Source organism: Stegostoma tigrinum, chromosome 5, assembly GCF_030684315.1.
Source record: "Stegostoma tigrinum isolate sSteTig4 chromosome 5, sSteTig4.hap1, whole genome shotgun sequence".
NCBI lineage: Eukaryota > Metazoa > Chordata > Chondrichthyes > Orectolobiformes > Stegostomatidae > Stegostoma > Stegostoma tigrinum.
Window position 1 is genome coordinate 118160264 of NC_081358.1, and position 15874 is coordinate 118176137.

Consider the following 15874-nt stretch of genomic DNA (forward strand, 5'->3'; position numbering starts at 1 on the left):
TGCTCTAGAATAAGAGGGAACAATCTTTAAAAGCAGAGTGTGGTTAATCATGTAAGTGAAATCAGAATGTACTGTTTCATACAAGCACAATGGGCATCTAACATCCTGATATATACTGCAGAATTAAACCAGGTTATCTTTGTTTGAGTACTTTGTTTCTTGACTGAAATTATAATGGTTTGTAATTGGTTGACAACTGACAGAAGAAAGCATACTTTTGAAAAACTGTAACTTACCATAATTATTGCCTGTAAACGTTAAATGAAGATTTTCTTTTGCTGGCAGGAAATTCGAAATGAATCTCAAGATTTCCCATACAAAGTAGCTAAATATCCAGAAAACCGGGTTCGAAACAGATATAGAGATGTCAGCCCGTGTAAGTAGAATGTTGCAAGTATTTTGCCTTGTAAATCCTACATGGCTTAATCCATGGAGGTGGCTACGCACGTTTTCAGGTGCTTTGGTTACATTAATAGTTAAACTAACATGTATATTAAATACCAGTCAGATGATCTCGTGTTGCATGTACACAGTCAAAATTATTGGGAATAGATAATTGCTCTAATTCAGTTTCATTTTGAAGTATTCTTTCTGTAAGCATTTTTTAAACTGGAGATTGCCTATATTTACGAGTTGCAATATAGTTGCATGATTTAGGTGGTGACAGTTGCAGAATGGTGTAATTACAGGATGATGCTGCATAAGCAGTTTGCAATTTGGCTGTGAATGTCGAATTTACAATGGCAAAATTGATATGTAGTCAAATGAAAAAGTGAAGTCTTTTTTAAATAGGCAGTTGATCCTTTTTTCCAGCACCCTTTCCCCTAGAAGATCATGGATTTAAGATCCAGTTTAGAGACTTTGCTGTTTTACCATGGGCCAATTCCACCCCCTACCCCCCCAAAAACCCTCTTGATTACAAAATATTCCAAGATGCTATTTGAGAATGAGCAAAAGAATTTTGGCTGAGGTTTGTACATAAACCACTACCATCACAAAATACACTTTGTGTGATCAGTTATCTCACTACTGCTTGTGGGATATTACTGTGCCTTATTTGGCTGTCACCACTGTCTATGCTACTGGTGTTCACACTGAAAATTCTCTTACTATAACTAAACTGGTCGTGATCTTGACCTGTCCAAAGCATTGCACTTTGTTCTTTGGCCTGGATATACCTGATTCCATAGTTTGAAGTGTCCATGACCTAAAGCGAGCATAAGCTGACATTTCTCCTATGTGTTTGAGTAAATATTTTATTCAGCAAAAATGACTGCATAGTTAATACTGTCACTATTTGCATACTCAAGAATTCTGATATTACAAACAGGAAGTAGCTTGACCAGAGATAATGGGAACTGCAGATGCTGGAGAATCCAAGATGATAAAATATGAGACTGGATGAACACAGCAGGCCAAGCAGCATCTCAGGAGCACAAAAGCTGACGTTTCGGGCCTAGACCCTTCATCAGAGAGGGGGATGGGGAGAGGGAACTGGAATAAATAGGGAGAGAGGGGGAGGCAGACTGAAGATGGAGAGTAAAGAAGATAGGTGGAGATAGTAGAGGTAGGGAGGGGATAGGTCAGTCCAGGGAAGACGGACAGGTCAAGGAGGTGGGATGAGGTTAGTAGGTAGATGGGGGTGCGGCTTGGGGTGGGAGGAAGGGATGGGTTAGAGGAGGAACCGGTTAGGGAGGCAGAGACAGGTTGGACTGGTTTTGGGATGCAGTGGGTGGGGGGGGAAGAGCTGGGCTGGTTGTGGGGGGAGGGGACAAACTGGGCTGGTTTAGGGATTCAGTAGGGGAAGGGGAGATTTTGAAACTGGTGAAGTCCACGTTGATACCATTAGGCTGCAGGGTTCCCAGGCGGAATATGAGTTTGACCATGTTGGTTCTGTATAAATTCCACAATTTTTCTGCTGGATGTAAGTATTAAACTGTTCCAGTAAATGATGTTTTTGGTTAACAATTAATTACCTTGGGACAGGATCCTCAAGGGAGTTGTCAACAACGTCAGGTGAATCCATCTGCTGCTTGTAGTTGTTTGTGTGTTATGTTTGTAAATGTTCAACGTAAAAAGCTCTAATTTATTAACTAACTCATGCCTAAATTGTTTGAGTGAACCATGAGTGTTCTTTGGATGCATTGAAACTAGCAGATATCCCAAATTAACACTGCATTCCTATCAATCTGTTTAACACCACTGCCCATTGTCTTGCCCCTTTGCTGATTTCAAGCTGAAAATTTAAACTTCAACTCCTCAGAGGCTGGTATCCTGTTGTCAAGTCACCCTTTATTTACACATGTATTAAACTTGACATTGGCCTGGTTTCTTCAGAGCCAGCTTTGAGTGTTCATTGAGTTTCATAGAATCCCTACAGTGTGGAAACAGCCCTTCGGCCCAACCAGTCCACACCGAATCTCAAAGCATCCCACTCAGACCTGTCCCGCTCTAATCCACCTAGTGTGCACATTTTGGGACTTGGGAGGAAACCGGAGCACCAGAAGGAAACCCATGCAGACATGGGGAGAATGTGCAAAATCCACAGACAGTCGCCAGAGGGTGGAATTGAACCCGGGTCTCTGGCGTTGAGAGGCAGCAGTGCGAATCACTGGTGCCACCGTGCCGCCCTACGATGACAGCCCTGTTTATAATTGTCAGCCGGGGTTCCCTGATTAGACAGGTTAACAGCTCCAAACAGGAAACTAACATTACGTGAAGTCCACTTGGTTGATCATGTTACAATCACTGTATCCCTTCCCCTCTAAGTTTGTGAATGTTAGCCTATTCTTTTTCTTATAGCTTCTCCTGGGTTGAATTTACACCAGGTCTGGTTTCTCTGCCATGCCTCTGATACTAGCAGCGTGTACCAGACTGTAGCTCACCTCTTGTGTCCAGAGCTCCGCAGAAGAAATTCATCCTCTTCAGGCAGTTGAGGCTGTGACATTCACTGTGTTCGTCTGAGATTCCGAGGTTTCTTCGGTGCTAGATGGAGGGGGAGAACCCGTGGGCTCTGACCACCCCTTCCCGCAGTTCTGAGAGTTTTGCTCCTACCCTATTTCTAAATTTGCAGCTTTCATGTGTTCCATATGCTTGTTCAGGACAGCCTCATCTACCGGAGCTTTATACATCATGAGACCTGACCTCATGTCGACCACAGCTTTTAGTGATGGAGGACCATTCCTGAGGTTCATTCCCTGAATTAAACTGTCTCTTTCACTGTGACCTAATGACATGTTAACCTTGCTGTCAGGTCCGGCAAGATCAGGTTTAAGGTGGTGCAGAGTCTTCTCCCCATCAGCAACTGTGATGGAACTATCTCAGTAATTGCATGAGGGGTGGTCCGATAGTTAAATAGGAACTGGGGCAGTTTAGAAGCAAGTGAATCTGGAGACTGTTTTGTTTCTTTAAGCCCACTTCCAAAGTTTGGACTACTCTTTATGCCAGGCCATTGAACAATAGATAGCATGGAGCTTTATGCCGGATGACATTCTACTTAAGGCAATACTCAACTCCCTGCTGGTAAATGGCCCATTGTCTGTGAATAATGCTATGGGAGTCCGTGTATACAACAGATGCTCGCAGCTTTTCTTTCATTGTCCCTGTTTTTGTTGAATAAACTCAATGCAGGTCCCACCACTTAGAGTGGGTTTCCGTAATGACTAAGAACATTGAGCCCTTGAAAGAGCAGGCATCGTTGATGTGTAACTGAGTCCGGAGTTTACCGACTAATTCTCATGAATGGGGGTTCTGCTGGTGATAATTTTTGTCCTTGTTGGCACTCTGGGAGCTACCCCACCAGCATAGCTATGTCTGCATCCAGACATAACTTTTAGCCAACATTGTCATTTTGGACAATGACCCTGGTGGGTCTGTTGGCTTCCTTTTCAAGGGAGAATCCTCTTGCTCCCCATAATAAAATACCATCCTCTATGATGATCTCGTCTCATTGGGTCCAGACAGGTTTTAATTCTGGTTGTGATGGCCCTTTCTTCTTTGCTTGTCCATGCACGTGCACCCCAAACAGCAGAACGTCTTGTGTCCACTGTCTGATGTTTTCAGCGGTGACTGAAAAGGTGTCGATGAAGTTTAAAACCCGAGCGGACTCCTCAAAGGCAGCACTGTCAGTGGTGTATCTGCTGGCAGAAGGCAGCTAAAGTCATTCGTGTTTGCTACTTGGCCTCTGGGATGGTGTTTCAACTCGTACTTGTATGCACTTAGAATGAAAGCTCGCTGCTGAATTTAACCTGAAGCTATGGGCTACGTGGTCTTGTCCTGTTTGAATAGGCCTAGCAGGAGTTGTGGCCTGTTACTGTTACAAATTAACGTCTGTGAAGGTATTGGCGGAACTTTCTCACACGAAAGATGATGGCAAAACGTTCCTTCTCGATCTGTGTGTGTCCAAGTCTGAGAAGCATACGCTTTGGTTGTTCCTTTCAATTGGGCCATCTGTGAGCCGACACTACCCTGATACCACGTGGGGAGGCATTGCATATCAGCACCAGATTTTGATAGGGATCATAGTGTGTGAACAGCTTTGATGATAGCTGCTTCATTTCCCGAAAGGCTACATCTTAGGTATGAGACCATTTTCAAAGTTGCCCCTCTTTATCAGTAGTGGGCGTCAAGAGTGCTAGGATGGAGGCCAGGTTACAAAGAACCAAGAACAAAGGAAATTACAGCACAGGAACAGGCCCTTCGGCCCTCCAAGCCTGAGCCAATCGAGATCCTCTGTCTAAACCTGTCATCTATTTTCTAAGGGTCTGTATCCCTTTGCTCCCTGCCCATCTATGTACCTGTCCAGATACATCTTAAAAGACACTATTGTGTCTGCATCTACCACCTCCGCTTGCAACGCATTCCAGACACCCACCACCGTCTGCGTAAAGAACTTTCCATGCATTTTTCCCATAAACTTTCCTCCTCTCACTTTGAACTCATGACCCCTAGTAATTGAGTCCCCCACTCTGGGAGCAAGCTTCTTGCTATCCACCTTGTCTATACCCCAAGTGATTTTGTAGAGCTCAATTAGGTCCGCCCTCAATCTCTGTCTTTCTAATGAAAATAATCCTAACTTACTGAACCTTTCTTCATAGCTAGCGCCCTCCATACCAGGCAACATTCTGGTGAACCTCTTCTGCACCCTGTCTGAAGCATCCACATCCTTTTGGTAATGTGGCGACCAGAACTGTACACAGTACTCTAAATGTGGCCGAAGCAAAGTCTTACACAACTGTAACATGGCCTGCCAACTCTTGTACTCAATACCCCGTCCGATGAAGGAAAGCGTGCCGTATGTTGTCTTGACCACTCTATTGACCTGTGTTAATACCTTCAGGGAGCAATCGAGCTGAACACCTAGTTCTCTCTACGTCAATTTTCCCCAGGAGTTTTCCATTTATTGTATAGTTCGCTCTTGAATTAGATCTTCCAAAATGTATCACCTCGCATTTGCCCAGATTGAACTCCATCTGCCATTTATATGCCCAACTCTCCCATCTACCTATATTCTGCTGTAATCTCTGACAGTCCCCTTCACTATCTGCTACCCCACCAGTCTTCGTGTCGTCATGTACATAGGAACTTCCCGTAATAGATTACCAATCCAAGGAAAGATCTAAAACTATGGTATAGACATGGGAGCTGGGGCTCGTTTGATCACTCTCACTTTATCTTCTAAAGGGTGTCAACCTTTCTTTCAACCCTGTAGCCCAAACAGGTCACTTGGGGTGCTGGAACACACACTTAGTTTACAAGGCATATGCTCCTCCTTTTGAGAAACATCCAAGGACTGTGTCCAAGTTTGCCATATGTCTGGTTGCTCTGAAATTGCTCATTGCACACGTTTGGGATGCGTGGACCTGTTTAACTATTGAGGCAAGCACATCTAAATTGACATTTGTAATGGTCTAAGACACTGACTTTAAGATGTTAATAAAGTTGTTAAAGGACTTAAAGGGTGATTTCTGCTGTTTTATTATGAAATATACTGAATTTTTTTGTGTAAAGCCTTATTTTGAACATTAGAAATTTTCATTACTGAGCTGAGAAACAATGAACATCATTCGGGATGTATTTTGAATAATTAGATTGTCAACATGTTCTGAGGAAGAGTCACTGGATCTGAAATGTTAACTCTGGTTTCTCCAAAGACCTGCTGAGCTTTTCCAGCAATTCTGGTTTGAGTGGTGGTTAAAATAGATAGTGTAAGTCTGGATAAATGATTTCCCACTTGCAAATTCTGCATAAAATGTGCTTTCTCATCAGTTCACATTTTAAGTGAATGAGAAGTGCATGTTTTAGGCAGATTCTTCATAATTGTAAATATTCATGCTAAAATCTTACAAAATTGATTGTTGAGGAATTGAATATGAGACTGGTCGAATTAAGAGGGAAAATATCTTAATTGCCATGTAATACATGTTAGATTAGCTTTGTATCCCAAAGCTCAAGCTGAATTCTGTCAATGGAAGTACCCATGTCGTGAAATCCCAAAGGCAGATTGGGAAAAAGATGCTGGAATTTTGAGTTCAGCATTTACTATCGGTAAGGCTCAGTGGCCTTATGTTGAAGGGGATCTGTCTTGAATATTCGACCCCACTTTGTGTTACAAATTGTCTGACTAAAAACATAGCTCAAGTACTTCCCATCCAAACCTACACTAAGAGTTAGCCCTTTGTACTCTAAAAAGGAACCTGTTTTCAATGTAAAATGAAACAAAACAAGTAGGAGAATGGGTTTAGATTGTGTCCGACATTTCCCTGTAATGAATGTGAGAATTATGCATCCACGGTAGTCTTGTTAGGACTGGATGAATGAGGAAAAGTGTCATTTACTTTGTCAGTAGAATCTTGAGCGTTATTGTTCTGCCAAAAAAATTATGTACTTGTGTTTTCTGCAAAAAGGGACCAACAGTTTTGCGACAATTTCAATACCTGCATGGCTGACCTGTCACCAAGCCACTGGTGTGGAAAGCGTCTTTTAATTATAATACGGTAATCAAAGCCCCCTTTCTGGTTGTAATCCACAGAAATGTTCCTGTTGACCACAAAGGTTGAAGCTGTTGTGATAAAGTTTGAAACAAATCGAAGCACAGCCAGGACTGGTCTAGTAAGCACAAAGAGGTGATGTTGAGAATGGTGCAGAGAGGAAGCAGTTGGTGTCATGCATATACATGAGGAAGATGATTCTTTTTGGTTGTAAATTATATTGACGAGGAGTCTCTCTGCCTTCCTCCTTCACTGTGCTAACGTCACTGAATTCAGAGGACCACACTAATTCTCTGGGGACATTAGGCCAAATCATAATGTGGCACACGATTCAACTGAAATTTAATAAAAAATATCTGGAATTAAAGGATAGCCTAATGATAACTGTGCAACCCTCAGTGGTGAGCTAGTTGGGGTTTTTATGACAATGTCCTTTTTTAGCGAAGGAAGTTTGCCATCCTTCTCTGGTCTGGCCTACATGCAACTTCAGATCCATAGCAATGTGGTTGACTCTTTGCCTCTGAAATGGCCTGTGGAACCACTTAGTTTGGGGCGCCAAATGCTGGCTTGGAGTAATGTACACATGGACATGTGCAGCAATGAAGTACTCCCATTCCAGCTGGAGCTAGTGAATGATAATTGGGGATTGGCAGAGACACTGAAATTACATTGTTAATGAGGCTAGCTTGTTTCATTAGCAGTCAGTACCAAGTGGAGTGTGGCCGTTTGGTGGTGTGTGGTGGGGCAGAGCGGAGAGTGTGTTTTTGGAGGGCTGGGTTCTGTCTCGGGGTGGGGTTTCTCCCTGGAGTAAGAGAGAGAGAGAGGGAGGAAGGGTGCTCACAGGTTAGGTGTGAAAAGGTTCTCCCTGAGATCGGTGTGTGTGTGTGGTGGGGAGATGGTGCAATTTGGGTGTGGTGTTGTTCCTGTGGTAGATGTGAGAGGGCGAGGGACACTTTGGGGCGGGTTTCTGCCAAGGTTGGCGTATGGGACGTGTGTGTGTATATGTGTGTGGTGCTCCTGGGGTAAATGTGTGAGACGGAGAGGGTCCCTATTGGAGCTGGTGTGTGGTGAGCTGGGAGTGGGCCATCTGTGACTGGTGTGTTTTGCGGGGAGGAGGCTGTTCCAGGGCACGGGTTACTGCTAACCTCTGTGAGCCTGTAGGTTAATAACTGTTAGTAAATGACTGGAAGCATTCAATCTGCATGTTTTGACCTCCTTTAATGGGGGCATTGAACATTTTTTTGACTTGTTTTGATTGGGTAATAAAGAAGAAACATTTTCACTGACAGGAAGTTCAGTAACAGGGGGCACAAATTGAAGATCATGAGCAGTTGAACCAGCGGCAGCAGGAGAATTTTGTTTTACACAGTGAGGTGTTGCAACACATTCCAGATTGCTTGAAATGATGGGAGTGGAATCAATCGTAATTTTCAAGAATTCATATATATTTGAAGATGAAATTTATAGTATCATGGCCAGAGAACCGGGAATAGCTTGCTTAGAGAGCTAGTACAGGCATGATAACTCAAATGGGTTCTTCCAAGGAGTGAAAATGTGATTTTGTACTGGAGGCTTGTTGAAATGTCTTATAGTGGTTACCTTGCCAGGTTAAATTTGGTCCCCTGAAAGTGAAATTACTGATAGATAGGGTAGTGACGAAGGTGCCTGTCTCACTTGCCTTTATTGTTTAGTGCATTGATTACAGGTGTTGGGACAACATGTCATGACTGTATTGGACATTGATGCCACTTTTAGAACACTGCATTCAGTTTTGGTTTCCCAGCTATAAGCAGGATGTTAAATTTTTTTCTAAGCCTTTCAACTTTAGAAGGATGTTGTCAGGGTTGGGGGGCTTTGAGCTGTAGGGAAAGGCTGAATAGGCTGGGGCTAAATTCCCTGGAGTGTCGGAGGATGAGGGCTGACCTTACTGAGGTTTATAAAGTCATGAGGCATGTATAGTGTGAATAGCCAGGTTCTTTTTCCCAGGGTAGGGCAGTCCAGAACTAGGAGGGTATAGGTTTCAGGTGAAAGGGGACAATTTAGAAGGGACCTAAGGGACAACATTTTCACGCAGTGTGTGGTTTGTGTACGGAATGAGCTGCCAGAAGAAGTGGTTGAGGTGGGAATGATTACAACATGGCTACATGAACATGAAAGATTTAGAGGGGTATGGGACTAGTTTAGTTTGGGAAACTGGTTGCCATGGGTCAGTTGGACTGAGAAGTCTTGTTTCCTTGCTATATACCTTTGACTGTATGAGGAAGAGACAGGAATTGATCCCTGACATGTTTGGGGTAGAAGGGGAGCCGTTGAGGAAGTGATCAGTCTGGTAAAAATCAGGTAAAACTATCTGGTCATGATTTTAGCAAAGCATATGTATTAGAGGAGGTTGAGTGCGCCAGAGACTGAAAAGACATTCAGAAAGGATAATACAGAATGATAACAGTTGCAGAAAGGATCACTTATAAGTGTCGTTTGGGTGTTTGGCTGCTTTGGCAGGGGAGTGTATGTGATGTGAAATAAAAGAGGTGAAAGTGGGTCTGAAACATGACATCACTTTAGTTGCTTTGGAGCAGAAGGGACATGGGGTATGGAACATCTTCTTTTGTATGGCTTCAGAGGCAGAAGTTGTTAAGATTCTGAACCAATCCAGTGCTGGACAGCAAAGGTGACTCCCTTCGAAATTGAGTCAGGGCAAGATGTTATGGGCGGCGTGGTTTTGTCAGGATTCCTGTAGTTTTAGCTAGTTACGCTTTAAATTGCAACTTGCATGTCAGGTGGCCACATCAGCTATGACCTATGTCACTGTTTTGAGGGTTGTACAGATGCTGCAGGGGATGTTGAAGCTTGGTGATGGTTAAGTTGGATTTTAGACATTCTGTTTATTTCAGAACCTAAACAACTTAGGTTCATCAGTACCACCAAGTTGTGGGTAAGGTGACTAGCCAAGGTCTTTTTTCTCGGGATAGGGGAGTCCAAAACTAGAATGCATGGTTTAAGGTGAGAGGGGAAAGATTTAAAAAGGTCCTGAGGGGCAATGTTTTCATGCAGACGGTGGTACATGTACAGAATTAGCTACCAGAATTGGTATAAGTGAGAATGATTATGACATTTAAAAGGTATCCGGACAGATATCTGAATAGGAAAGGTTTGGACAGTTATATCCAAATGCAGGCAAATTGAATTAGTGACAATGGGAACTGCAGATGCTGGAGAATCCAAGATAATAAAATGTGAGGCTGGATGAACACAGCAGGCCCAGCAGCATCTCAGGAGCACAATAGCTGACGTTTCGGGCCTAGACCCCTCCTCAGAGGGGGGGATGGGGTGAGGGTCCCTCACCCCATCCCCCTCTCTGAAGGGTCTAGGCCCGAAACGTCAGCTTTTGTGCTCCTGAGATGCTGCTGGGCCTGCTGTGTTCATCCAGCCTCACATTTTATTATCTAGGCAAATTGAATTAGTTCAGTTTAGGATACCTCGTTGGCATAGACAAGTTGGACTAAAAGGTCAGTTTCCATGCTGTATGACTTTGACTATCGATGTTTGATTCATGATCGGAGAATTCTTGGAGCTATGTGGTGGATTTGGGGGGGCTCTTAAAGTTCTGTGGATGGGCAAGTCCAGATTGCTGCTGATGCAAGTTATTTCTGTGTTTCTGCGTTCTGTTGAATTGTGAGAGGGCCAATATTTAAGAGGACCAGTAACCATTTAACATGGAGTTAATTTCCTACAGGAATGAGGATAATTATGTCAATGAATTTGGTGTGATGACTTGAGACCTATATAGGTACAAAGTATTCAGTTGTTGAGAAGAATAGAGTTATGATTGAAGTACGAAGTACTGTTTTTGCACCTCACCTTTTGCTCGTGAGCTTGCAGATGATGTTCAGTTGTGTCTGTCTTTTTGGCAGTCTGTTTGGAGGTAGAGAGACTAGGTTCGGGAATGGTCAAGGGTCATTCCACAAAGGTACAAGTTGGGCCATGCTGTCCATTTTCTCCAGAAAATGACATTTAGGGCATGTGTACCTCGTCATTTTTAAGGTAGAATGAAGAGGCAATGGACTTTATTGGATTTGGTTGCAGTTTCCACTAGTAGAAATATTCAGCCTTTGTTTTTAAAGTTGAAGTTTTGGTATGACTTCCATGTCCTGGAAAGACTTTTTGTTTGAATTTTAAAGGCAGTATCATCAGTGTAAATTACTTCTGTGATGATTGGTGCTCTTATGTGGATTTTAAAAAGTTAGTGTTTGGACACTTCCCTGTGAAAGATCATTAACTACGCCTGGAGTGCTGACCTCGTCTCATGGGTTGACCTTCATTGATCAGTTTCTTAGAACTGCCCACAGCAGCTACTAATTTGGCACTTGGCAGCAATAGGGACTATTCTTAGGGAAGTATGTGTTTTTTTTTGTTTCCACATAGATCCTTGCTCAGCTTCCAACACTACGAAAGTGGCTCCAACATGAAGCTTATGATGAAAATCAGCTTCATTTTTTGTGGCAATAGTCAAGACTGCATGTCACAACTGCATGGGGACCAAAATACAGCATGTTCCTTACTGAATAGAGGAGGATTGGGTTTGCAGTAGGGCTCATAGAGTGAGCCAGTCCAGGGATTTGTAAATTGTGCAGCGCAATGAAATAATCCAGAGATCCCTGGTTTTGGCAGGGCAAGTGCCATCACCTCACACTGTTTTGGGTAATGTGGGCTATTCTCTATAATTGAGAAGAGTGCCAGTAGCCTAAGATGGTACAAGAACTTTCTTTGTTTGAGCTGTGTTTCATTTTTATGGCTGCTGGACCAGCATCCAGTACCACAGGATAAAGTTGTCTGACGGTGGAGGCGTTACTTACTGGACAACTTAGCATTGCTTCTCAGTTTGTTTTTTTGATCCCCTGTCTGTTTGGTTTATTCAGGGACCCCTTTGAATTGGCCAGTAGTTTGGCAGCAACTGGAGTTCCACAGTCCACATTTATTCAGGAGTTTCAAGTTCAGGCTGCTTGAATGTGGAATGTGGGCAGAACAGTTGCCATACCAAGTTACGATGCACCATAGAAAGCATTCTAAGTTTACAGACATGCCAAATTTCCTTAGCGTCATCAGGAATTAGAGTTGCTTCTCATTCTCCTCATGCTTGCATGTATGTTCCTGTTTCAGATGATTGTGGAGTAGTGGGTGGTTAAGACTGAGGCGTGTGAAGCCATTGAAGGCTTTCATTTAACTGTAAAACCTGCTTCATATGACTCTGTTGCCATTTAAAGAGTGAAACTTGATTTTTTTTGGCCCTGGAAGGGATTTTCCATAGTGATGCTTAGTAGTCGAAAAGAATAAAGTAAAGAAAGTAAAACAGTTTCACTTCACTTAAAATTATTTTAGCAAAACAGAAAATTGAAGTTTGTGCGTCATTTTACTTTGTTAGCTCCTCTCCTTTCTCTCTCCCTCTCTGTCCTCCATCCCACACTCTGCCCCCCAACCCCGTGCTCCTTTTTTTTTTGTATTATTACTCACAGTAAGTTTTCCTTCTGTTAGATTTATAATTCGATAGTTGTACACTGCACTTCCACCATTTCATAACGTCAGTGCATCTGTTTGTCTTTTTTATAATTGTTATATTTAAGTCTGTTATCTTGAATGCCTTTTGGAAGAGATCTGACAAAAGATAAAAGTTACAGGTAGCTACAGACTAGTTTCGTTACTGGAAAGATTTGCCATTTAAGTCACTAATGCATGTAAATCTCTAGAATTGTTTGCCTGGAGCTGTCACCTTGGCTGGTTCAACACTGATGCCAGCTTTGTCAGATATGCAGGAAAGAAAATTTCGTGACAAGTCAATTTTTAAAAAAATTAACATCACAGAGTAGCTAACAGTGCAAAAGTAGTTAATTCGGCAAATTATGTGGTCAGCAAACCATTTGGTACCATTCTTCTGCTTTCATCCCATAATCTACATACTCTTCTTTTTCACACAAACATCTAATTCCATTTTGAATGCTTCAACTGAACCTGCCTGCACTACACTGGGCAATGCATTCAGACCCAAACACTTGTTGCATAGAAATGCATTTTCTCATCTCTTTTCTTGCTTCTTCTGTAATTACTTTGAATTTACTGCTTTGTCCTCGATCCTTTCACAAGTATGAACATTTTCTCCGATCGATACACTGTCCAAACCTCATGATTTTGAATCCGTCTGTCAGATCTCCACTCGCCCTTCTCCAAGAAGAACAACTTCAGCTCTTCCAATCTGTCTTCATAACTGAAATTCTGTATTCCTGCAAGCATTTTCATAAGCTTGTCAGACATTTCTCCAATGCCTTCACATCCTTCCTAAAATGTTTTACCCAGAATTTGATGTTGTTCCATCAGATGCCAAATTAGTGACTTATGTAAGTTTGACATAATCTCGTACTTTTTTTTAAACATAGCCTGTTTTTAACAAAACAGCTTTTTCTTGCTTTCTCTGCATCATCATGTATGCAGTGTGATGACATGCTGAGGCATCTGTATCAGCTAACAATGAGAGAGGTTATTCTGCACGTCATTGCCACTTCTGGAAGATGTTGAACTGCTCAATTGTCAGCATCTTGCTTTGGCTACATCTAGGAGCATTGTTTCACTTTGTCCTTTTCATTTGGAGAGTTGGGAACGTCTTTAGCCTTGTAGATGACAGACTGTGGTGTCAGATGGTAAGATACTGCTGGAATTCCAGCTTTTCACTTGCTCAAGTTGTGCAGTTTTATGTGCCCGTTACAGTTTCTGGTTAGTAGCCTGTAGAATGTTGGTAGTTGGGGCTTAATGACAGTAATTCTATTAAAAGTCAGACTTGGATAAATAGATACTCTCTTATTGGTCTTGTTGGAGATGGTCATTGCTCAGCACTTGTCAATTCAAGCCTGGATCACTGAACTGTGAAATCCATACAGATACACAGACGAGCAACAGATCGTGACTCTTAAGCATGGATTCTGTATGGCACTAGGATTTTGCCAAGCAGGCAATAAATGGGCCATTTGGAAACAATCTTATTGGAATCCTGCAGTGCATGATATGTGCCACAGATGAAGGGAAGTTGTGGGAGCATTGATCGTAACAGATACTGTGGTTATGAATCCGATTTGTAGCAGCACATCAAGTTACAGAAACAAAATTTGGAGAAAAAGGAAAGCAAGTGATTGATATGAGTATTTTCACAATATTGATGTGCAGTACTTATCAAAATACCGTCCCATAAAAGAATTGGGCAAGAGGTTTAGAAAGTTGAATTGTAACATGTCGTGCATTGTATAACATTCATCATTGAGGTGCCCACCCCCCCACCCTTACAAGCTTAAAAATTATTTTTTGACAATTCCTCCAAGCTGAACTTCGGGAGCCGTAACATAAATTGTACAATCAACCTACCTATCTTTTTATAATTCCAAATTCCATGAACACCATAAAGAACATTACGATATGTTTCTCCAGTGATAAAGACATCATGTATCTATCTAACTGGTGGTCATTATTTGTGAATGTTTATGCTTCATCTTTCGAACAGCTCTTGTTATAAAGGTTAGCAAGACATATCACCAAGATCAAAAATCCACTTGTACATTTAATATTCAGTACGGAAGTGTTCCTTATGTAAATATTCAATGAGAAAAGAGACACAAAATGAAGTTGCTGTAATATTCTGAATATAAATAGAATCGAAAGGGAAATGAAGCAGAACAGTTAGGGATTACTTTAATTTTTAGCTGATCATGAGGGATTTTTGATTGACAAGGAAGTTAAGGATTATGGGAAACAGGCAAGAAGGTCACAGTGAAATGATTTGGAATCTTACTGACTCGTGAAGCAGGCTCAATGGGTTGAATGGACTTCTGTTGTGCCCCTTGTCTCTCTTTTTGAAGTAATGGTTGTTACTAGTTAGAATTTCGGCCAGAACGACGATCATTGTTGTTCTGCATGTATTGCATCTTACTGGTTCTTTGACACATCTTTTATCAGTGTTACTGGCTACATCTGATCACATCATTTTCCATTTTCATGTTTGATTCGTCTGCCTTCAAATGAATAATTTGAATCAATCTGAAGTAAATTTTTAAATGTCACATTTGTGTCCATCTTTGACTAAAATAAGATTGTTATTGAATCATCACAAAGAAAATATTGCTTTCATGCATGTAATGTTACCTGTTGCATCTATTTTATATCATTCAACAGGATATATCAACTCCAACACTTAAATCAAGCCAATTTTAAACTAATACCCTAAAGCCTCAATATTGTACTGGGAATTGTTCATGTAGAGAAAGGAGGCTTCTACTACCTAAAGATCACTGAGCATTACTGCTCTGCATAGACCTTGTTCAATGATTTGATAAAATGTATAAACTTTTTTTTTGTAAAGCAATTAAACTAATTTTGCAGCAACAATAATTTTGGTTTAACACTAGATTTGTATTTGAACAATATTTTCTCCCGGTGGTTGAAGAGTTAAACAGCTGTGTCTTTGTGTAGGCCACATCAAAACCTATTCATAGTATTACATTAGTTCGTCTTTCTGAAACAGTGATGTCATCTTTCCGAGAACACTAGGGCTTTGGTTTACCAGAAAGAGTAGAACTTTTCCTGTTGACACCTGAAATGTAAGCATTGTTAAAATGATCATGGAAACATTATTGAACCCTTAATGAGGTACTTTTTTTTTGGAAAGCAGCTTATTTCAAAGAAGGAGTCATATGCTATTCAAAACCATTTATAATTATATACAATGTAAAATGCCAGCTCTTTCAATGCTCAATGACTGTTTTTACATATCTTTCTAGTCGACATATGATCACTATCATTTTAAACTGGAGGTTGCATTTTCTCAGTTTGAAAATACAAATAGGATGAATAGA

At 41.6% G+C, this 15874-nt stretch overlaps 1 protein-coding gene across 5 annotated transcripts in view; it reads left to right on the forward strand.

Annotated features, from left to right (window-relative positions):
* The window catches only part of LOC125451694 (tyrosine-protein phosphatase non-receptor type 2-like), an 80631-nt gene that overhangs the window by 11552 nt on the left and 53205 nt on the right, over positions 1 to 15874 (forward strand). For 4 of the 5 annotated variants that reach the window (XM_048529188.1, XM_048529185.2, XM_048529186.2 and 1 more), the window contains exon 2: positions 286 to 376. The exons of the other annotated variant lie outside the window; for it this stretch is intronic. In XM_048529188.1, the coding sequence (XP_048385145.1) occupies positions 286 to 376 (91 nt within the window). The remainder of the gene's footprint in view (positions 1 to 285; positions 377 to 15874) is intronic. 5 annotated transcript variants of the gene reach the window in all.